This window comes from Ammospiza nelsoni, chromosome 1 (genome assembly GCF_027579445.1).
Source record: "Ammospiza nelsoni isolate bAmmNel1 chromosome 1, bAmmNel1.pri, whole genome shotgun sequence".
Classification (NCBI taxonomy): Eukaryota; Metazoa; Chordata; class Aves; order Passeriformes; family Passerellidae; genus Ammospiza; species Ammospiza nelsoni.
The window spans coordinates 84,279,038-84,302,577 of record NC_080633.1 but is presented as its reverse complement, the minus strand read 5'-3'; the positions used below and the strand labels follow the sequence as shown (position 1 = coordinate 84,302,577).

Here is a 23,540-nt window from a genome sequence, read left to right as displayed (position 1 = left end):
TGCATTCCCCGTCAACAGCAGCCCACAACTACAGGTGACTGCCTATTTTCCAAGTATAAGCACAAGAGAAAAAGAGCAGAGGTGACTGGATGGGGAGCAGCAGAAAAGTAAGTTAGGTCATTCATCAAAATGGTGAAACTCTTGACAAGGTGAACTCTTTAAAAGCCACACAGCTCTGTAAATCTCCTCGAGCCTTTTCTGGATACTTTTCACAGACAGTGCTGAAAAAAGTGTGATGTGCTACGAACAGAATCCTAAGGCAAATTAAAAGTTTAATTAGAGGATCAATTTCTCAGGAAAACATGGAAACTTGGAAAAGTGTCACCACATCCTAGATCACTACAGATAACAAGAAAGCAGAATCTAAAGCACAAAATCATAAAGAAGAGAGGAGAAACAAAGAGTTACTAAGCTATTAGGGAGAAAGGCTAAGTTTGCCAGCATCTGAAGCTTTTCAGGCTAACAAAAGGAAAAGGATTTTTCAGCAATTTTGAAGTGTCCAGATCTTTTGAAATCAACAAGTTAGACATCTAAATACTTATACTGGCCCACAGGTTTAACCAGCCTTTTATGGAAGAGCAAGTGAGAATTAAGATTAATAATTCACTCAATGGGGCAGCCACGGTAGTGATGGGGAGCTGTGATGATTTCACAATCACAGGGTCCCAGGCCATGTCAGTGTGGTAGCAAGGTATGACTTTGCTTCTCACTACCTTGTAAGCGAACCCACCCATTTTTAACAACCATTTTTTCATAGCAAATACCTGTTTCTTAAGTCTGCCAAGATCAATTGAGAAACTCCATACAGTTTTCTTTTGGGAACTGATAACTTTTATGCTCATGGGCCTCTTTGAAAAAAAAAAAAAAAGACATTAATTAAAAAAAAAGACTTTTTGAAAAAAACAAAGACATTTATTAAAAAAATAAGTCATCTTCCCAACACATAACAATACAATGCTCCAGAAAAATTCTAAAACCTCAAAAGGACTTCAGATTATCATGACAATAATGTAGTGGGATCCAACCCTAACTGTTTCTGTATTTTAAAGTCAATAGAATATAATGTGTAACATTTAATTGTTCTTTAACTACATAAATGCAATTATGATTTTCCCAGTAATTTTTCCGAACAAGCTGAAAAATATACCTTATACCTACCCATGCATTCCTGCAATTACTGATGGGGCTGTTGATGGAAGATTAGAATTTGCTGGGTGAGTTGCTGACCAATGAACCCTGCCAGAATATCCAAGAATATCTGGAGTGCTAAAGGAAATAGTTAAAAGGGGAATGGGATAGAGAAAGGGTAAATTAAATGACTATAGGCTTGACATGTGACTTATAGATGAGTTCTAAAATGGATAAGGTTTATCAAAGATGGATGGGGTAAAATCTCTTAATAATAAAATGAGAAGTGCTTAGAATGAATAAACTGTCATAGCTTCTTTAAAGTCAGAGAAACAACTTTATAATGATCTTGCTGATGATCTGGGCTCAAATCTCTGGTTAGACATTATAAAGTTGAGCTCTTTAAAGAATTCTTTTTTCTTCAATCTTTAGGTTTAGTATCTGTATAATATTCATGATTAGAAGCAACATTTAATCACAAAGAAGAAATGAAATCACAGAGTTGGCATAGACCACAAAAAGCAAGGACATATTCTTTTAAAATGTGATACAGATTTAGCTCATATTTAGTTTCCAGCTTCAAATATTAAATTTACATAACAGATTTCAAGTCAACAGGTGTGATTTCTCATGGGCTAAAACATAAATGATTTCCCAAATTATTCTAAGGTTCTCTAAATTTTCCTTAAGAATTTATTAAGGTGCAGTAGTAACAACACTGCTTAGATACCAACTTAAATTCTAGTGTGAGTGAACCACTGAACTGAGACAATATGCACCACATCTTGGAAAATGAAAGCCTTTGTTAATTCTGATGCTGTTTTAATGTGTGGAGTAAAAAAACTCTACTTATCTGAAGCAGTACAAAGAAATTTTGATAACAGTTGTTGCAAGATGAAGCAGAGATGCACAAAATTAAAGAAAAAATAGGTAATATGAATTCAGATAAACCATGAGTATTAGAAATAAAACAATATAAAGCCTCAATATAGTACCTTTCTTTGCAACTCAAAGTTTTTCAGAGAGTATAATTGATATTGTTCTGTATTGACATCTCGAAGTAGGACATTGTTGGACTATACAATTAAACATAGGACACACATATGCATATACATCCAGACTGCCCATACCCATGGAAGTAAAGGCTTACAACAAGCTATTTCATCAGCTGACTCAACTAAATATTTGGGATTATACACCTCACCTCTGTTAGTCATTTGTGGGTCTTCACACTATGTAGCACTGATAGCAGTGCTTCCTTTCAAATAATTTCTCAAGTATTCTTCATCTTCCCTGAAATCTGTGTAAAAACAAACAATTTCTTTAATTATTAAGTGCATAGAGTTACTAGTATCATGCATGTATTACTAGTATCATGCAGTTGATGAGTTCCTTCTCTACAAATATGTTCAGCACAGGATGCAAAAATGGACACATGTGAGAGATACAGTTTATCAGACTTTGTTTATCTCTGACTTTCGCAGTGGGAAACCTAGCTCTGAAATTCCTCACCAGAACAGCAGAGGTAATGACAAAAAACTGTATCTACCTACCAGGGTTATAACACAGTACTCTGTATTTGGCATGGGAGCATTGGTGGTATCTGTTGTACTCCTTGCACCCCTAGTTAGCAGAAGGACCACCTAATTATCTATTTCAGTTTGGAGTAACCTTGCACTAGCCCATATCTTCATATGCTGCTACACTCCCTGTGCCATGCTCCAGTCTATGATTCACCAGAGAGGATGGCTTTGTAGAAGCAGTACAGAAGTTGTGGAGCACTTGGGAAGCTGTTGCCTATAGGGAATCACTGAATAGTTGGCTGGGCAAGGAACAAATTTGCTCTCTGTCTTGACAGCAGCTGTGCAGGGGCAACAAGTGGCTTGAAAACCTCTTACAGTAGTAGAACATGTTTTCAGAATTGGCCAAAATGGGTTGCATTCAAATTTGCTTTTTCATGCCAAAGTAGACAACTGTTAGTTTAAATGCACATTACGTGACTGTAGAAAATTTTTTCTGTATATCAGGATCCCACCAAGGGACACAATGGATATTGGGTTGTTGTGACTGTAAGCACACAAATTCATCCAAAACTGAAAATCTAGCTGAAGGAATATGTACCACTCTGAAGGAATCAGTCAAACTATGAACCCAGTTTTATTACCGTGGTAATAGGCTATGTAGCAAGATATGTCTGCCACATGTCATGAAATTCCAGTGATTTCCTTGGAAGTGTATGGGGGTCACAAAGAGAAGTAGATGACAACAAGAAGTCCTGTAGTAGCTTCCAGCATTTTATGAGCCTATTTGAAGTTAAATAATATAATATAATAATTATACTGTTATATTATCATAATTTTACATATTATATTAACTATATACTTTAATATTATATAAAATACTTTTTATATTTTATATGCTAATATTTCCATATTAATATATTAATTGCATTATTATGCAGTTATATTATTATAATTATAATAATATAATTGTAACTATATAACTGTGAGGAATCTGATTGATAAAATCTTCTCACCTTTGAAACTTGCAAAAGTAAAAGATAAAAGCATCATAAATGGGCAAATGTGACCCAAAAGTCAATCTGAGAAATGACCCAAGGTGAAGACTTGTTCTAGACTGTCTGTTAGAAACAACTGACAGAAGCTGGTACATTCATAATATGTGGGATGAATGTGGATCTGTAAAAGAAGAGAGCTGAACAGAGAGAGGCTAAAGGTAGCAGGAAAGTAAGCAAGGTTACACTACAGCAAAGCAGCTGCTCTCCTGGGAACCTGCAGAGAAGATGCAAAACTGTGCTGCGGTTATGTAGGTGATAAAGCAGAAGAAACTGAGGTTAAAAAAGTACCCCTTTGTGTTTTTGTTTTTTTGGATCATGCCGTCTAGCTCTTGTGCACTTTCTCTGATGAGCTGCTAACCTATTGCTGCTGCTGAAGAAAACAACTAAGTGCCAGCCTACCACTGGGCAACACACAAAACTCCTCTGTGGTTGTGCTGCCGTCATCAAGCTTTCTTTCTGTAACCATGACATCTTTCTTGTTCATAACTTCCTTGTTATCATCCTAGCAGCTCTTAGTCAACGGTAACAAATATATAGTGCTGACAGTTGAATATGTGCAGGCATTAAGATTTTTCAAGTGAATTGTAGTGATTCTGGCGGCCTCTACGTTGGTGTGCTTCTGCTTTTTATGTCCATAGAATCATGGAATCACTAAGGTTGGAAAGGACCTCTAAGATCATCAAGTTCACTGTTAACTCAGGACTGCCAAGCCCACCCTAAACCATGTCCCCAAGTGCCACATCTACATATGTTTCAAATGTCTTCAGGGATGATGGCTCCTTCACTTCCCTGGGCAGCCATATTTTCTTGTCCTGTTGCTGGTTACCTGGGAGAAGATACTGACCCCCTACCTGGCTTTTGGGTAGTTGTAGAGAGGGATAAGGTTCCCCCTGAGCCTCCTTTTCTCCAGGTTAAACAAACCCGGCTCCCTCAGCTGCTTCTCATAAGACTTGGTGTTCCAGAGCCTTCACCAGCTCCATTGCCCCTCTCTGGACATGCTGCAGCACCTCAGTGTCCTCATTTAGTGAAGGGCCCAGAAATGGACAGTGGATTTGAAGTGCAGCTTTACCATCTTGGGATGTCTTTGTAGATTTTTATTTCCTGGCAATGATCAGGAAGATCAAGATGGATTTGATTTAGTAGGCCCTCCATACTGATATTTTAGAGCTATTTGATACCCCTTAAGGTCTCTGAGATAATTTTCTGTAACACAGGACTCACAGGGGATACATATTGTTCAGAAGCAGCAGCTGGAAGTGATGGTCTATAGAGCCTCCAGGGTATTGGATGCCCAGGTTTGCCATGTAAATTCCACATCACCTGTTTGTATGCGAGTAAAATATAGATTTTCCCCAAATAATCTGTAATTCCTGAAAACCTTGGATCTAGCACTTCAGTTTGAGCAATGGAGGTATCCCAGCTCTTTGTGGAAAAATTCTGGGGATACCCAGCAGATTCTTACCTTAACACTTACAAGCAAAGAGTTCCTAACATCCTTCTTTTCCTTATAAACACCCCTGTAAAAATGCAATAGAACTAAATCATCATATGAAGTCATTATACTTCTTTTGGTTTTTGCTACTATAGAATAGGCCTCTCAAATCTCACTCACAGTATATAAAGCTGTATAACAATTGGTTTCCACCTCAAATTCTCTTCCAAATGTAACACATTTGTGCCCTTCTACATCCTTTTTGCCTCTGTGATATTATTTGCCAAACAGAACAACCTGTGGTAAAAATGTCTCAGGCATGATCCTGTGTCAGGAAATTCATACACTCCTTTGTGTTGTGAAAGAACATATCTAAGATTACTTGTGAAGACAAAACAAAGTGCTTTAATGCAGAGCAGAGAATAGGACTGACAGCATTCTGGGTTTCATTTCACACTCATCTCCCTCAGCCATCAAAGCACGATAGGGAATGGGTACTTAAAAATGGGTTTGGGGCTCCTGGAAAGATAAAAACATCAAATGGCAACTCCCCCAAATATTTTGAATCATGTTGGACTGGAAAACTTTGTTCCTACAATTTCAAACAATTTTATTCTGATTTCAAAATTTTCAGTCCCCCTTTGTAGTATGGGGCAATATTTTTCAGACACAACAAAGCATTTCAAGGCAGCAATAAAATCTCATTTGGAAAAGGCCAAAGTAGGATATTTCAACACACACTTGCCTCCACAGTCCCCTGAATGAGTCAAACTGGAGAACTACTAAAGAGGCATGTATGGTAGACAAGCTGTCAGTTTCTGAAGAAAGAATACTTTGTGAGAAAGCTCCACAGCAGCCCTTGGAAATGACTGTGCAAGGTGCAGGACAGCAGAGGGTCCTGTTCCCAGCTAATTGAGGCCTGTGGGGTTTCTGATAACTTTAATTTCCAAGGGATACATGCACATAGACAGTTGGAAAATGACTACACTGAAGAAATATGCAAAGTCACTACAGATGTACTGATGTGATAGTAGCATTTTGCTCAATGTGCTTGAGAAACCATGAATAAAGCGTAGTTTCAGAGAATATCTTTGTGCAAGAACTGCAGGATTGAAACACTTAGGACTTTGTCTTCCTAGCAACTGCATGTTTCCCATTTCAATCAAATGCTTTTGATCAGATCCTGTTGTCTTCCTCACACACACAACGCCTCTGGCACTGGACAGGTCACTTCAGCCTTGTCAATCTGTACCTGTCAAAAACCATTATCGTAACCTCTTTTACCAGCGTTCTAGCAATGCATTAGCTGATGTTTCAGAAGCACTGCTGTGTAACTAACCCTTGGTGAGAATGCACATGCATTGTGTAAGCACTGCCCTCTACCGTGGATTAGGAGAGCTGAGGAATGAGTAGAAAGTTTTGAAAAGATGATGACTGCCCCATTTTTTACTTAATTGAGGAGGCAGAGGCTTGTACTGTGGAACAAGAAAACATTATCACTGTCCGAAATGCTTCTGTCAAATGCCAAGAGCAGATTCCAGTAGGCACAGCAGTGAATCAGGAAGTTGTTGTAACACCAAAGACACACTAAAGAGAGAAGCACAAGTCAGATACAGGAAATAAACCTGGATTGATATGAACTGTTGCTGTGCATGCTGGAACGCACTAAATGTGCTACACTATTACTACATTAAGTTCTGCCAGCTCACTGAAGGGTAAGGGAGCTCTAACAATACCAGGGAGAAGAGTTATCTGTGCCTGTCAGGCCAGAGCCCAGCCCCTGAATGCTGCAGAGGAAATCCCCATCACCAAAGCGTGGGAGGCTTTTTTCCATCGACCCTTAAAACACCTGCAGAATCTAAAATACCACATAGAGCATAACCTTGTTTCAGTAGCTGACTGGGGAAGAAGTCGACGAAGGAAAAATGCTGGTGGCCAGGGGTGAAGTAGAATTATACAAAATAAAATATGCATATAAATATTTTTAAGAAGAAAAGAACAGCAGATGATTATGTTGGAAACCCACATGATCCAATAAAAGCAGTTTATCTACAATTTTCAAAATTGTTGAGTTCAAAATGCACTTCTAAATAAGAAAGACAGTATTTCAAAGTAGTTGTTTATAAAAAGAAACAATGATTTGGGTCATTAGTTATTTTCACTTTTCAATAACATGGCACCTCTGAAAAGTGCTTAGAGAATTTATCAGTCTGAGCCTTCCTGGAAGTCACTGTAGCTCTGCTGCAAAATTTCCTCTGAAAACACAATGTTTTTCCAGTATTTGGGCTGTCCTCCTCTTCCTTGGTGCCTATGTGGGTTGGAGCAGCAGTTAGACACAGGAGATCAGATTGTGGTGTTTGTGGCCAGATTTTCGCAGGAGCTTAGCGATCAACGTGCACCCAGAATGTGAGCTCTATCAGAATTCTGGTTTTCATGTGTGGTTGCTGAACTATTTTTGAAAGCCTGGCTAGCTGCACAAAACATACCCATTTAGCACTCAGTTGCTTACCTAGCTAATATATGGGTAGTTATGTGACATATAATGCCAAATGCTGTATTCATCTTGCACAAATAAATTAATATTATAAGGGAATTATTAACAATCAAACTACTAAGAAACAAAGCAAAAATAACCAAGGAAAACAGACAGAATTAATTCAGAGTTTAATGTTTTGTAAAAGAAATTCTAGAGGCCTCAGCTCTGCAAAATATGTGAACAGATTTTCAATCCTATCCCTGTTCAAGAAATCTTGTTAAGCAGATACCTTTAATTCACTGATTCCAATGGAACTTACACTTCGTGGGTTTGAAAAAACAAGAATGCAAATACAAGAGAGTTTACAGTTGGCAGACAAGTAGAGAGGGTAAGGAAAAAATGAAGAAAAAGAAAGCATGCATTAAAAAAATGGTGCATTTCAAAGTACCACAAAAGCCACTTGAGCCACTGGGAAACTGTTATCTAGTATACCTAAAAAATCACATAAGCAACATACATTGAAAATAGAAAAATATCAATGTATTCAGCTTGAAACCTCATTAATTGTTGGGATAAAAAGATAAAGTTTCAAGCCTACACCACATGTGTTCTGACAACATAGCCTACTCAAGCGCTGGGTTGTACAATAGGCTTATAAATTTTATAAAAAATTTTATGAGGCCTCTTGGTGAAAGAGGACTCCATCAGAGAGAGATTTTCAGAATGCTCTCCCACAACAGCTTCCTAATTTTTTGACTGTCACTTTCAAAAAAATAACCTATTTCTATGTTACCCTTGACAAAGATATGGTAGAAGATTCCAGTTTTCAGGCATACATTGCAGCATATCTGGGGATGAAAAAGAGCAACAAGTTCATTTCAAAGCAAATTCAGGACTGCATATACAAACCATGAATATTAAGAATGATGCTACATTCCAGGGCTGAAACAGACATCAAGAGACTATGCCATTCATGATTTCCCCCAAAGACAGGTTTTAATAAAGCCTGGAAAAGAAACAGAAGAACTGCATTATGATCCAGGATTTTTGGTCACATGCAAAGATGAAGAGTCTGACCCAAAGAGCACATCCATAACTCTCTCTGCGCCATTTTCACTGATTATTTTAGACTGCCACCAGATTACCCACACACTTATTAATAAGTTCATATTCATAAATTTAGCAGTTGTAGATGAATTACAACATTTATGACATGGCTTTTTACACGTGCTGCAAGCTCCCACAGTTATTCCATATCTGAACAACTGAGAAAAGCTGGATGACACATGATTATGATTCCTGAATTTTCATTTTTATTTCAGCCTAATTTTTAAGAAGTATGACCATCACTTTGTCCTAATTAATATTATATGAAACCAAGTTTGAGCAAAGAAATATTTTAAAAGCCTAAATATGAGAGTTCAGTTTAAAAAACAGTATGTTTGGGCTCAGGATATGTGAAGCCTTTTTCCTAACTGTGCTACAGATTCCCAATGGGAACTTGGTGAATGACCTTATCACATTGCACCTGGATTTACATCTGTAAGACTTCCAAGTTGCATGGTAAGGACTTTACAATATAATCTAGAGTGCTGGATATATGCACAGCAGCTCTTCACAACACTGATCTTGTATTAGGGGCTTTTAGGCTCAACTACAGCTCAGGTTAAGACTTTTATCTTTTTTCTAATTCCTTAAGAAAAAAGAAAAACAGAAGATGGTTTCCTGTTCTGCCAAAAGGAAGAGAGGGTGGGTGCAAGGCTACCAGAAAAAACATGCCCAGGTTCACCACTCTTCCTGTTTGTCTCTGCAGCTACATGACAGATGACTCTTAGTGACTTTCAGCTTTGCTTATAATTTGAATGGCAATCACTTTCTTGCATGGTTTGGGGAAGAACAGTGTCTCACTCTGGAGTAATGCCCGGGCACTGATGCTGTTGCCCAACTGCTGCAAGCAGGAAGTGCTGCTGCTACTCTGTGAGAGTGAAAGTGACTATTTACCAAGAGAGCTTTACACTTTGTATTTACGAGTCATATTTAGACTTCTCAATTCAAAGTATATATCTGACTTTTCAAGGATTTTGGTTGAGTTTAACAGCCCCTACACAGGTTTCCAAAATTACTGGTGAACACATGAAGTGAGAAAAACAAATTATAGGCAAAGTTTATGCCTTCTGACTTCCTTCTTTCTTCTGCTCAAAATCATAGCAATCTTTATGTCTAACAGTCATGGATGGATAACAAGTGTGAAAAACTTCCATTTTCCAGATGGAATTGAGTTTATTATGACTGGGTTTTTTTGAGCTTTGAGATGTCACAATCCTTTAAATCTCAGAGATCTTGGGCTCCCTGTTGCCAGAAATCAATGAAAACAGAAAAATGAGATGCAAGATTCCAGAGAAGGCAATATAGAATCACTTGCTCAGACTTACAAATCCTCCATGTGATGCAAATAGTCCCAGATAGGATGTCTGCCTGCAACAGAGTGCACACATCTGCTTTTCTTCTTCAAAGTTCCACCATAACAGCAGTACAACCTAGCAGAACTGAAGGTTAACAACTCTATAACATCACCACAACCCAGACAGCACTATGCTGTATTTTGTATGTGCTGTATTTTAAAAGCACAGCCATTTCTCAATAACCATTTTAAACTGCTTTTGTCATAATTCAAGCAGAAAAGTTAGATGTAGGCTGTGAGAAACCAGATGACTTGTGCAGAAGGTGAGATAAAATAACCAGAATGGTGCATTATGTCATAAAAACTTGGGATTAATAGTCTTGTTTGCAGTAATATGGATCAAATGTTACCTTATAATCTTACAATAATTAGCACCTCATTTTACCTGTGAATCTGCTGCTGTATGAAGAATGATGTGCTGTTCCCCACACAGGTAACAGCATGTGATGCACTGCAAAAGGATATACATTCACCCTGAAACAGATGTAAGAAACAATAAATGAACAGATCCAAGCTGTAGCTCAAAAATTCCAGCTACTCACAGGGCAGCTCCCAAGAAGTAGGAGTGTTTAGCACATGGCCTGATGGGAGTAATACCCAGCATCAAGTCTTTCCTTCAGAACAGGGAGGGCAATATTTCTACAGCTTCTGACCCTCTGCTTTACCCAGTGAAGTATCTTTTCTGTACTTTCCTCACAAATGTGAGCTGGGGAAGACCATTTTAAGGACACATAGGAAAGGCTGATGCAAAGAGAAATCCTGTTTAAATTAAAAAAAAAAAAAAAAGTCTAGTTTCTCTTTTGTTTTATTATTTTAATTCTTATCATTAAGCTGCTATTTTGCCATATCTCAAAAGTTTGCAAATAAGCACTTAATATCAGCTCAAGCTACTAAAGACAGGTTTAGGAATGGCTTAAAGTGAAAACCTTCAAAGTTAATGATCTAGCTAAAAATATAGTTTTCCAATAGCACTCAGGGAGCTTTTGAACACTCAAAGACCATCTAGTGACTAAAGTTAACAATCACACACTTTTGACATGGCAATATTCAAATCATATTACTCATCAAACACGCAACAGACCATTATACTAAAGAATTTTGGAGACATTTGAAGTATGAAAGTATGGCACAGTTTCTAAATAAATATGTTTCCATTTTTTTCACCCAAGATCAGATTTTTACCAGTTTTTCCCTTTTCCCAAATAACAAGAATGCAAGAGGCAATGTCAAAATCATGCTAAGAAGTGAAACACAGTGTGCAGTGCTTGTGTAGTGAGGTTTGGAAGTTTGAACATGGTTAAGTAGGACTAAGTCTACATCAGCATTGCCTTCAAAATTTACTGCAGCAATACAGCAGATAGAAAGTAAATCAAAGGCATGTACATTATTCATAAGACAGCTGGTGGAGGCAGCTGAACCATACGCTGCATGCTCCAAAATTCTAGTTATTTATTAAAATGGTCCACAAGAAAAGAACACAGAGATGAATGGCCCTGTGTGCTTGGCATATCCCAAGATGAAAGCAATCATCTGCTGAACTTGCAGCACATAAAGACTGACAGCTCTAATGCATATGTTCAGAGAGGCTTGGGGGAAAATGGAAATAAGATAGAAATGTGTGATCTCTTGTCTTTTTGGCTATTCCTATCATCAGACTGGGCTACTCTTACAAAGTGGACATACAGATTCTGAGTTCTAGTTTATAGGTAAAAAGTTGGAGATACCCACAAGCAAAGGAGACTCAGCATACACTCTCCTCTGCCACCAGAAAATGCCTTAAGTTCAAATAACATAGTCCAGCTACAATTCTTGTGTCAGAAAACGAGAGAGGGACTGCTTGGGCTTAATCAAAAATGGCAAAAGTTGAAACAACCCAGGGACACTGCACTTACATATACAAAGGGATTTGACAGGTTTAAGAGCTTTGGCTTTCACTTTTAAATACAAAATGGATCAATCACTTTTTTTTTTTCACCAGACAGAACATTCTGATGGAATATTTATGAGGTCCCAAAAGACAGGTGGTGACAAGTCAAAGTTTTGCTCTTGAAATAATACAGTGCTCATTTGAATTTGGTAAAAGACTGTGGCAAATATTTAGTTTGGCATATATGCTAAATGAACCAGATCAGCAGGAAGAATCTTATCTTTTAACCTCTGCTGATATTAGGGCTTCAGTAAATTTCATAGGACAGTATAAGCAAGTTGTCTTTAAAATTTAACTACTTCCCTTCTAGCAACACTTATTTCACTGAGTTCTTGAGAACACAGGACAATTTAACATCAGGTCTGAATTTCTTTCTTGGTCTGTCCCTGCAACCAACTCTCACCATCCACAACTATATTCCCTTGAAAGAGCATCATTCAAGAAACCATGATAGCATTATTTATCTATCATCTATCTATCTGTCTATCTATCTATCTATCTATCTATCTATCTATCTATCTATCTATCTATCTATCTATCTATCTATCTATCTATGCTTTTATTCCATCCTGCTGAGGTACCTGTCTTTCCCACTGTATGCCTGACTCTGCCCAGAAACTCACCTATCCATTGAGTTTGCCTGAGCAAACCTTCTGGCTCATAGTCTGGAAGGGAGACATATTCTTATTTTTCTATCATAGTTTGACCAACTTTTCTTTATTTGTCTCAACTTAGCTCTTATTTGACCCCTTTTAAGACTTCTGTGACCTTTTCTTGGACTCATCTAAAATGCTTCAGTCTAAGATAGATTTGAATAGATGAAATACAGAGTAAATAAAAGACACCAATGTAGAAGTGATAGTTTTGGACAGACAGCAAAAACTCCCTTGAGTTAGTGCGTGGGTATGATTACCATGGTGTTTTCATAGATGTCATCTCTTAATGCAAACATCAGATGTAGGAAATCATTACAATCATTCCCTTTACATGTTTCTTCTGTTCTGCTTTTTATATTTAACTCTCTCACAGGAGAAGCATGCAGAAAATATTTTTTGATACAGTCATTAACTGAATATCTAATTTCTCTAGTTGCAGAATGCTGCTGAATTTAGTCTGCTGAGATAATTAACTGTCCACAGACTTCGTAAAAGGACTGTTCAGACAACTCCAAGATTCACAAAACCTGAAATTTACAAACCACCAGATCTCTGTGGAGAGGTAAAAGATCTTGTTTGGAATCTGTCCCAGAAGCCTCCGACAACCTAAAATCATAATTACGTGCTTCTTGTATGCAACATTAGCAAATTAATCTGACTTAACAGTTTCTTCAGGCGGCAATCAGAATCAATTTTAAGTATGAATTTTAGTTTTATTAAAAGTAATAATTGTTACAGTTAATAATCACACATAAACCAACTTAATGTGAGATTTGTTAAGGTAGATAATTCGTATCAACCAATTTTTCATCAATATCCTTGTACTCTGTTTTGACATTCTGCATGCATGTCTTCTGTATCAATTTACAGGGAGGGCAGGGAAAAAATATGAAACATGAAATAATGTGAGGCAGTTACTGGCATGTAGTGGTGACCATTGTGTGCAGTTGGGATTATTTCTACATGAAAATATTTTTGTGGGTTTATGTGTATGTCCTACACAAAATTTAGGCTCCCTTTCATTAGCACACCTAAACAAAGTTACAAAGAAATTGTTCACTGACTTGGCTTATTTTACGTTTGGGATTGTATCTTCTTTTTGTGAAATACTGGGAAACAGGATCATCCAACGTCTGCCCTGTTGATTTTGGAGGCTGTATTTTGGAAGAAAACATATTATCCCAAGGAACTCCTTTGTAAGCCCTAGATCAACAAATTTTTTAAAAAGTAGAGAAGAAGTTCCCATATAATCATTAATGAATGACACTGGTAGATAGATATAAGGACTGTGTGATGTAGATGTAGAAAGTAACAAAAGTATAGACTTCTTTTTCAATGGGAAGTGAAAAGCTGGGGATTATATGCTGCTTGCTAGGGAACAAGTAGTTACTGCACAGGATTTTTCATTGGATTGTCATCTTCAAAATAGTGTCACTCCCTAAGTGAAAGAGGTAGCATCTCCTCCAATAAGCTTACAGTGGTGAAGGGATTTATTTTTCTGAACTTGAATAATCAGTAAAGGGAGAGGAGACATAAGTAGAGACTGGATACCAGGCACATCGTGCTCCTGACAGGTGCTGAAGACAGATGTACAGCATGCCCTTTTGGAAACTACAGTTTCTCTTCACTGTCTACAGGGGAAGTGGAGATAAAAGGCAAAGACTGGATACAAACTTCTAGATAACTAAAGTTCATAGATGAATCCTATGCTAAATGCCATTAAACAACAGAAATTCTGATTGCTAGAAAATTTTTTATAGTCTTGTATATTCTGCTACCTAAAAGTGCTTAGTAGCACCTTATAAGATAAAAAAATGAAGTAAAAACAAAATAACAAAATCAAAAACTGTTTTAAAAAGAAAGAGTAGTATTTGACTTGTAGACACTGTGCATTGTTTTTGACCCTTGTATTTTAAAATTAGGAATATTAACTTTAGTAGGCTCAGCAACAGTTAATGCCAAATAAAAACTTTCAAATTACTTTTCCAGATTCTTTCATTTGATTCTTTGGTAGATTATTCTATTTCTCTTTATATACAAATGCTAAAGATATTACCATTACTTCTTGTCTCTCTTTTAGTCTTTTGAAAGAAGAGGCTACAAATGACTCCCTGAAAACTACTTGTAACTAAGCATAAACCTCACCAGTTTATATTGGAGAGAACATGTGTGGCAAAATAAGCAACAGAAAAAATCCTGAGTTGTTTAATTAACAACAAATTATTCTGCTATTGGGCAAGGAAGAACAAATGCAAAGTGAAATATATGAACTGTAAGCATGATAAATAATCTAACCCTTAGTGAAACAACAATTGTTTTATTCAATGGCACTCAGCCTTAAAAAGATTATTTCAAGTTTTTTACATTATTTCCAAATGACCTATTAACTTATTAGGCAGTATGATATTACACATTTTCATTGTTTTATGGGTATTTAATAGCACAGATATTTTTGAATATGCTGTAGGACATTTTTCACAGAATCAAAAAATAAACTGACTTGGAAGGGACCCTCAAGGATCATCAAGTCCAATTCCTGGCCCTGTACAGGACCATACCCAAGAGTCACACCATATGCCTGAGAGCATTGTCCAAATACTTCTTGAAGTCCCTAAGGCTGGTGCTGTGACCACTGTCCTGGGGCCTGTTCCAGTGCCCCAACACCCTCTGGGAGAAAAACCTTTGTCTAATATCCAACCTAATATCCCCTGACTCAGCTTTAGGCCATTGCCTCAGATCCTGTCACTGCTCACCACAGAGAAGAGAGCAGTGTCTTCCCCTCCTCTTCCCCTTATGAGGAAGCTGTAACTGCAATGAGATCTCCCCTCAGTCTCCTCCAGGCTGAACAGACCAAGTGACCTCAGCTGCTCTGCACAAGGCTTCCCCTCCAGACCCTTCACCATCTTTGCTGCCCTCCTTTGGATACTCTCTAACAGTTTCATTTCTTTTTTATATTGTGGCTCCCAAAACCCCCAGCACTCAAGGGGAGGTCACCACTGTGCAGAGCAGAGCAGAGCTGAGTGGGACAATCCCCTCCCTTGCCTGGCTGTGATGCTGTCCCTGATGCCCCCCAGGACACACCTGGCCCTCCTGGCTGCCAGGGCACTGCTGGCTCATGTTCAGCTTGCCATCAACCAGGACCGCCAGTTTCCTTTCCATGGCACTGCTTTCCAGCGTCTCATTCCCCAGTCTGTTCATACAACCAGAGTGCAGATTCCATCACTTCCCCTTGTTGAACTTAATTTGGCTGGTCATTGTCTGGACATCTAATTTGTCAAGGTCTGAAAGTTTGTAAATAGTTCACTTGTTGTTTTTCAAGTTGCACATTTCTTGTCACTTTACTTTGCATTTTTTTTGTTTCTGATTAGACTTTCTTCTTTCTATTTCTACAGGCAGTCAGAACTTTTAACTTACTAAGTACCTAAATACTGCCTAAAGTAATTTTCTATCAATATTTGAAATGGAAAAGAGGCTAGAATCCTGCCTTGAGATACCTCTCAGTCAATGTGATGATTACTTCTCTAGAGTAATGATTACTGTGGAGAAAATGCTTACTGCTTCAGCAGAGGAACTACTGAGTTCCCTATACAAAGGCCACAGGGAAATTAATATAATGTGACCACAAATATTTCAGTAAGTTCTGCATTAAATTCTCCAACTGAGCCTCTTAAAGATACAGTAGAAGAAAAATAATATTTTCTCATGGATAAATAATTGGTTAGAAGATCACAAATAGAAGGAAAGGATAAATAATCAGTTTTCTAGGTGGGGAGAGATCACTGGTAGAGAGACCTCAAGATAACCCATCTGGGCCTATAACATTTTTGCCTAACATATTCACAAATTAGCTGTAAGTAGGGAGCTGGAATGTAAGTGATGTGCTCAAAAAACAAATGTATATATTCATGAAGACAAATCTTTGAATCCATGACTATTAACTAAAACACACAATCTCCTGGTCGTCAATCCCTGCTCAACAAATCATCTCATGATAGCAAAACATTTGGAGGAAGGATGATGACTTTATCAAATATCCACAGTCTTGGATAAAATGCTGGACTACATGGGCTTTTGGAGAAATCAAAAAATCTAGTTGCAGCATGAGTAAACTACTTATATCTTTTAAAAATGGTTACTACCAAGTCTATAAGTTAACTATAGTATTTCCTATTTCTCATTTCCCAGCTTTGAAGAAAACTGTGTCTTCAGATGCGTTAGCTTCCAGCAGGGGCAAGAAATCATCTCTGCTCTTTACCAAACTTGTCAGATAACCTGGTTCATTCTGCAATCCCCATAACCTCTGTGTTAAGGCCTACAAATAGAACAATATCTACAAACTGGGCGGGGGGAATTAATCACCAGGTCTTCAGTACAAATACACCTGCATGGCTAAATTCTGAGGTCATCCTCCTCCTAACCACTGCAAAGAAAAATTGAGACCACAGAGAAAAGGGTAGAAAATTCTGTTGTCGTATGAGTGAGAGAAGGGGACTCCACAGGCAACCATTATTAAGGCCTGGTCTTTTGGCACAGAGCACCTCCCCTGCATGGAATACATGGAGAATAGCTCCTCAGCTGTTGTCCTTTCTCTGATTCTTCAGTCTTAGAGCAACCTTCTTCTCACACTTGCTTTGCTATTACAGAACTTCACAGAGTTTGCTTTGCTCAGCAGATGCAGAAGTCTGCTGGAGAAGTTCAAAGTTGTGGACTGCCAAAGCCACAGTGCTACATCTTCTCTCAATAGAGAACTGTCTGCTGCAGATGTTTTATATACCACAGCTCATCTGTCTCAAAGGCTGCTTCTCTCTCTTTTTTTTATGTTCATCCCAGACACAGTGGAGAAAGTGACTGTAGAATTTGCTTACAAAATGCCTGACTGAACTCTCTTTCAGCACAACTTCCCCAAATGACTTAGCTGTGGAATGTCTTGGGACTGGTATCTAGAAGGGTAAGCAACTTATATCACATGCCTGAGGGCTGGTAGTTGGGGTCTGAATCATACAGCTAAAATCTGGAATTTGTTTATGCAGTCACATTAAAAATAGTACCTAAAACCCCATCTACTTTTTATATTAATATTTACACATTTGAAGTTAATATCTCAGCATCACAAAAAAAACTTGTAAATGCATATTAGGTTTGGAAGAGCACTTACACCATTTCCTTAAGAAATTTATGCTGCACTATATCTGTTTCAAGGTTTGTCCCTGAGTTGTTTGACTTTTCCTGACAACTTCAGCAGGGTCAGCATTTTAGTCTAACAGTGACCTTTCCTGAACAAAATAACATCAGAAAGCCACCAGTTTCTATCTGCTTCCTGGAACTACTGTCCATTTCAGAGCACTTTCTCGACTGTAACCCAGATTACTGACTTGATGTCACTCAGTTTCAGGTTTGTCTGTGTTCATTTCAGGTGTGTCTCTATGGGCCTGAGTATGTCTCTCTCTGCCTGCTTTTCTTTGCACTGGAAAAATTATTGGGCAGATAAATTGCTTATCTCAAATCTCCCTTCCTCTTCACTTTTCCAGAGGCTTGCAGAGAAAAACAGCTGAACATTTTTGACTGATGTCTGTGGTCTAATTTTCATATGTAAATGAAGAAAACAGTAAATGAAAAATAAGAGTGAAAATTACATGGTATGGGAAAAAAAAGAAAGGAAAATTATGTAGTTTATTTTTTATCCCTTGTGGTTTCTTAGGTTCCTTACAGTTCTTTTATATGGCTGTATTAAGCAAAGTCTGTACAGAAACTGGGAACCAAAACCACTGCCAGAATTTATGGTACTTGGAGACTTTTTGATTGCAATAATGTGCATAAAGTATTGTTAACTGTGCAGTAACTGCACTATTTTCTAGCAAAATGGAACTAGGAGTTTATTTACATTTTGCCACCATGTTCTAAGAAATGCCTCTCCTCATCTATGAGCATGTAGCATGGCATACCATAAAATTTTGTTCTAGCCTTAATGAGCATTTCTCTATGAAAGTCCCTGAAATTAGCTTCAAACATATTGCTTATTGTTAATTATGTCCATCCTTACAAGTCCTGGGCTGGTATTTCTGCTTTCTACTATTTTTGTCAAAAAATTCTGAAACCATCAAGCCAATTTTATTTTATGTTATAAGGAGTGAATTTCCATTTTGGTGCTACAGTCACTACAAAATAATCAGACTCAAATTTATCTCTAAGACAATGATATAAAACAAGAGGGTGATGTGGTACTTTGACCAATATGTAATGGTAGTCTTTAAAAACTACTGTTCTCTGATCAGCCAGACACTGGAACAGATCTCTAAATGTGCTGCACTGCAACTTGTCAGGAAATACTAAAATACACAGAAATATCCAGGGGATTTCCTAACTTTGGAGTCATTTGAGTTTCTTAGTTTGCATTAAAGTGGGTGTTCATTAGAACTATGATAAATAATTTCACATTTTACATAAATAGATTTTTTAAAAAAACAGTAATTACCCTTGAAGTTGTTTTGTTTTTGTTTTTTTTTTAGCATTAGAATTCTCATTATAATTTGCTGACTGGTACCTCTTGGCTACAGCAGGAATAATGAATCATAAAAACACTTTACTGCAATTGTTACATTCAGTTTCACAATGTAAGAATGCTCCTTTAGTATTGTTCCTTAAACATAAGATTGTTCCTTTAGGACACTGGGGAATGGAGTTCTGAAACTCATTTTATTTATTTGTTAAGCACCACCAGTTTCTTCAGTGATTAAAAAAACAGTTTACCTCTGAGTCATACCCTGGACTTCCCCCTTCTGTCCTGGCTGGTTTCCTCCAGGAGGTCTCCATGGTCAGGCTGGGCTCTCTCACCTGTGCTGGGGACACTGGGGAGGTTCCCTATCACTGTAGTTTGCCAGGGATTCGACTGCTCTTCCAACACTGGGCTGCTGTTCAGCATCTGCTGCTGGACTCACAAAACCTGAGCGGGGATCTGCTAAAGGCACAACATCCTGGTGTGGAAATAAAGGGTATTTGCCCCTACTGGAGGGGTGCATAGATAGAATTTAAGGAAATAAGTACTGTTCTCTCTTCAGAGATGGCAAAACTGCGATTGCTCTCAAGATCCCTCATAACAGACATACACATCTCCTTCAACTTGGTTACCCTTGGTGATCATCTTGTGAACTGGTTCAACTGGCAAGGAAGTTGAGGACTTTCCAAAGGCACTTTTCTGCCATTCAGGTCCATCAGACAACAGTCATTCTCTTCTGTTTTCCTAGTGTGCAGTAAATTTAAAAGATGCAACTTGCTCCTGTCTCTCCAAGATTCTGAAGTCCCAGCCAATAAATCACAGTAAAAGCAGAGGCCATTATCCAGAAAAAACAGTGTATAGAAGAGCATGGCAGTGTTCAAGTACTGGATTCTTTACTGAATTCTCTGAAAAGAGATTTATCAAGTATGGTACAGAAAGAACTGGGCCATTGAGTGCTTAGCTTTTTTTCTGTTGCTTGGTAATGATGGAAATCACCTCTTAGTGAAATTTCTCCTGGTGTGAAACTTGGTTCATGCCTACCACTGTAATGCAGTCCTTCAAGGGGACACACATAACAAATTGTAGTGACAGCAGAGAATGTTTTATATGCAGTGTGGGCACTGTAAGCCAACACACTGAAAACACAGAACTCTGTCTGATACATCCCATGTCCACTTTCCATCATAATTCTACATTTACCTGAGTGAAAAAAAAACTTCCAAAATTTGACTTCTACCAGTAACAAGCCTTTAAATGCCATACTGGTGTCTATATTTACTGACTCTTAGCAATTTCCATATCAAATATTATTAGTTTCACACTAAAAATTACATTCAGTGGTACAGATTGATTTTATCCTCCCCATCTTCTTACTTCCTCCTGGAAAGCTTTAGAAAGAGACAGCTTTCTAAAGCTTTCTAAAGAGAAAGCTTTAGAAAGAGAAGAGGTAAAGACATCGGACCTAGGTAAGGCACAGAATGGTAGACATCACAAGGATGGCTCTTGTTTTGTTGCATTCATCTTGTAGAATGAAATGCAATTTAAGCTGTCTTGGATTTTATTGACAGGGATTCTATCCTATTTATCCTGGTAAGGGAATTTGCCAAGGAAGGCTGAATTACCTCTATTGTCAACACTGTGAAGTGATCCATGCCTAAAGAAGCACATGGATGAACTGGTTTTGTGTCCAAACTAGTCCTCTCTGCTACATCTGCCTTTTACTTTGCTTCAGGATTCCTGTGGATTATTCTTGATTCTTTGATATAAAGAACTGCTTTCATTCTCTGGAAAAGTAACAATACACCAAATCTTCCACTAAAATGACATTTTTCTGTCAGACATTATTTGCTCCCCACAGAATTCCTTGTGTCTCTCCCCTCTTTTCCTTGCCTCCATCTTTCAGAAAATTCCTTCTCTCCTGCAGCACAGATTCTAAATACTAAAATGCCACCGGAGAATGCAAATGCCCTTGGATTCCAGACAATTTAATTGTCTTTTTGTAGCAGTGCAATGAAGACAGAGCAGCAGAGCTATGGATGCCCACGACAATGTTTACTTTAGCACTCTAGTTCTTTAGCTCTGCAGCCAGGACTTCCCTGTGTCCTAGGGTGACGCTTGGTGCTTATATCCCCTTTCCTGTGTTCTGTTTATACTGGATATTATGTTCTGTGCCTTCAAGACTGGCTCTGAAGAGTGAATGGTTTGGTTTGGTTTTGCTATCAGCTGCTCCCCCACAGCTGACAGGGCACAGACAGGGCAGTACACAGTGCTGCTTTTGCTTTTTGCTTTGCTCTTGCTCTTGCTTCTGCTTTGCTTCTGGTCATTAGTTAGTTTAGCTAAGCAGTCCAAATTTTTCCTGGACTGTTTCTCCTTTCCCTTTTTTTGGACCTACTCGAACCTGCTCGGGACTGGGACTGGGAACACCGAGGGTTTGCACCCTGTGGCTGCAGCAGCTGCCCCAGTGCTGGAGGGACTGAGAACAGAGTGACCACCCCCAAGAGAGACTTTCTGAATTTGTCATCTTTTTCAGAGCAGTGAAAGAGTGATGTCATCTGGTATTGTTCATTTTGTGTGCTGGGGGGTGCTGTGCCTGTTAAATAAACAGGTCCTTTCCACTTCTCTCCAAGGAATCCTTCCCGAACCGGTTGGGGGGAGGGGCCGTGTGGGTTTGCTTTCTGAAGGGGCCCTCTTTTGGAGGTTTTCTCCCAAATTTGCCCTAAACCAGGACACCCTGGTTTATATTATTTTAAGAAAGAGCTGCCGGGAGCGCAGTTCCCTGTGCCCCTGGCCGGGAGCAGCCCGCGCCGCCGCAATCCTGGCTGCTCCAGAGGAGCTGTCCCTGGAGCGGGGACGGCTTGGGACAAGTTAACCAAACCCAGCTGCGGAACGATTTCGGATGGCACCGCGGCAGCAGCAGCAGCAGATGTTTCCCTGGGCTTTGAGGATGTGAAAGCCTCTGCTCCGCTCCCCTCCCTTCCCTGCTTTCGCCAGAGGTGAGGGCGGAGCTCGCGCTGCGGCCGGGAAAGCCGCACGGCCGCCCCCGCCCGGCGCTGCAGGGTAGGGAAGGACGGTGGGCCTGGCCTGAGGGGCCGGCCGGGGCGCGGGGCCGCCTCCGGCCCACCCCTGCTCCTTCACCTCCTCCTCCTCTTCCTCCTGCCCACCCTCCTGCCGGCAACCCACGCAACCTGTTCCAGCACCTGACAGCCCTTTCAGTGAAGGCATTTTTCCTGTCATCCCATCTGAACCTCCTCTGGTGCAGCTTGAGGCCATTTCCTCTGGTCCTGTCGCTGTTCCTTGGGAGCACCCCTTGGTAGCCTTGCAGTTTAAAGGCTTTACCCATCTACGCTCACGCAGGAGTTTTGAACTTCCTTTTCCTGTATGAATTTGCAGATGGATGCAGGTGTAGCCGTGATATTTTCTGAAAAATCCTTTCCTTGGGATTTTTTTCTCCTGAGAAGCTGAGAGGCCTCAGGAACAAAATGTAAACAATGGTTATCTGCTGCTGTGGGATGCAACAGGTGCATCTGTGATTGGTCTATAGAGTTGTTTCTAATTAATGGCCAATCACAGTCAGCTGGCTCGGACTCTCTGCCCAAGACACAAGCCTTTGTTATTCATTCTTTCTTTTTCTATTCTTAGCTAGCCTTCTGATGAAATCCTTGCTTCTATTCTTTTAGTATAGTTTTAGTATAATATATATAATAAAATAATAAATCAAGCCTTCTGAAACATGGAGTCAGATCCGCATCTCTTCCCTCATCCTCGGACCCCTGTGAACACTGTCATGTGCAGGAAAGCTAAAGGATTATTTAATTTGATTCCTTTCCCCTGCAAAAATGAGCAGAGTGCTGGAGAGAGGGGTATTTCACCTTCCCATGTGCCAAAGAAGTTGCATGCCCGGGTGGGGGTAACAGTCTCTGCTTCCTAGTGAGGTTTGGAAATTCAAACACAGTAAATTGCTTAAGCTTTCTGGTAGTATTAAACTAGGTTATTTAATTGGTGTACATATGTGCTGGATCTTATTCTATAGTCTGGTTGTGATCAAAGATGAAATTCAATGTTCTACTTTCTGAAAATAAAGGGAAACCCACAAACAGCATTTTAGTACATAGTCACTAAAACATCAGAGTATTTATACTGTCTTCGGTTTGAGTAGGCATGAATGACATTGACTGCTCCAGAAAAGACATTTCCATATTATTGCACCAAAGTGTTATTAGTACAATCTGAGTTTCAGACTAATGTAAAGAACATGAGACTTTTAACTTTAGTTTGTTTATTTGTTGGGGTTTTTGTTTGATTTTTTTGTTTGTTTTGTTTTGTTTTCCCCTATGGTTTTTTGTTTGTTTGTTTTGGTTTTTTTGTTTTGGTTTTTTTTTTTGGGGGGGG

The 23,540-nt window shown here is 38.9% G+C and overlaps 1 protein-coding gene across 1 annotated transcript; it reads right to left on the bottom strand.

The window, feature by feature from the left end:
• Nucleotides 1–1,154: 1,154 nt before the first annotated feature.
• SPMIP7 (sperm microtubule inner protein 7) lies at nt 1,155–22,421 on the bottom strand. Its single transcript, XM_059468532.1, is given in 11 exon segments — nt 1,155–1,266; nt 11,331–11,435; nt 11,971–12,009; nt 13,197–13,264; nt 13,723–13,861; nt 19,131–19,206; nt 19,490–19,503; nt 19,505–19,655; nt 19,658–19,705; nt 19,708–19,784; nt 22,027–22,421. Coding segments are annotated over 11 exon segments (1,224 nt in total).
• Nucleotides 22,422–23,540: the final 1,119 nt, after the last annotated feature.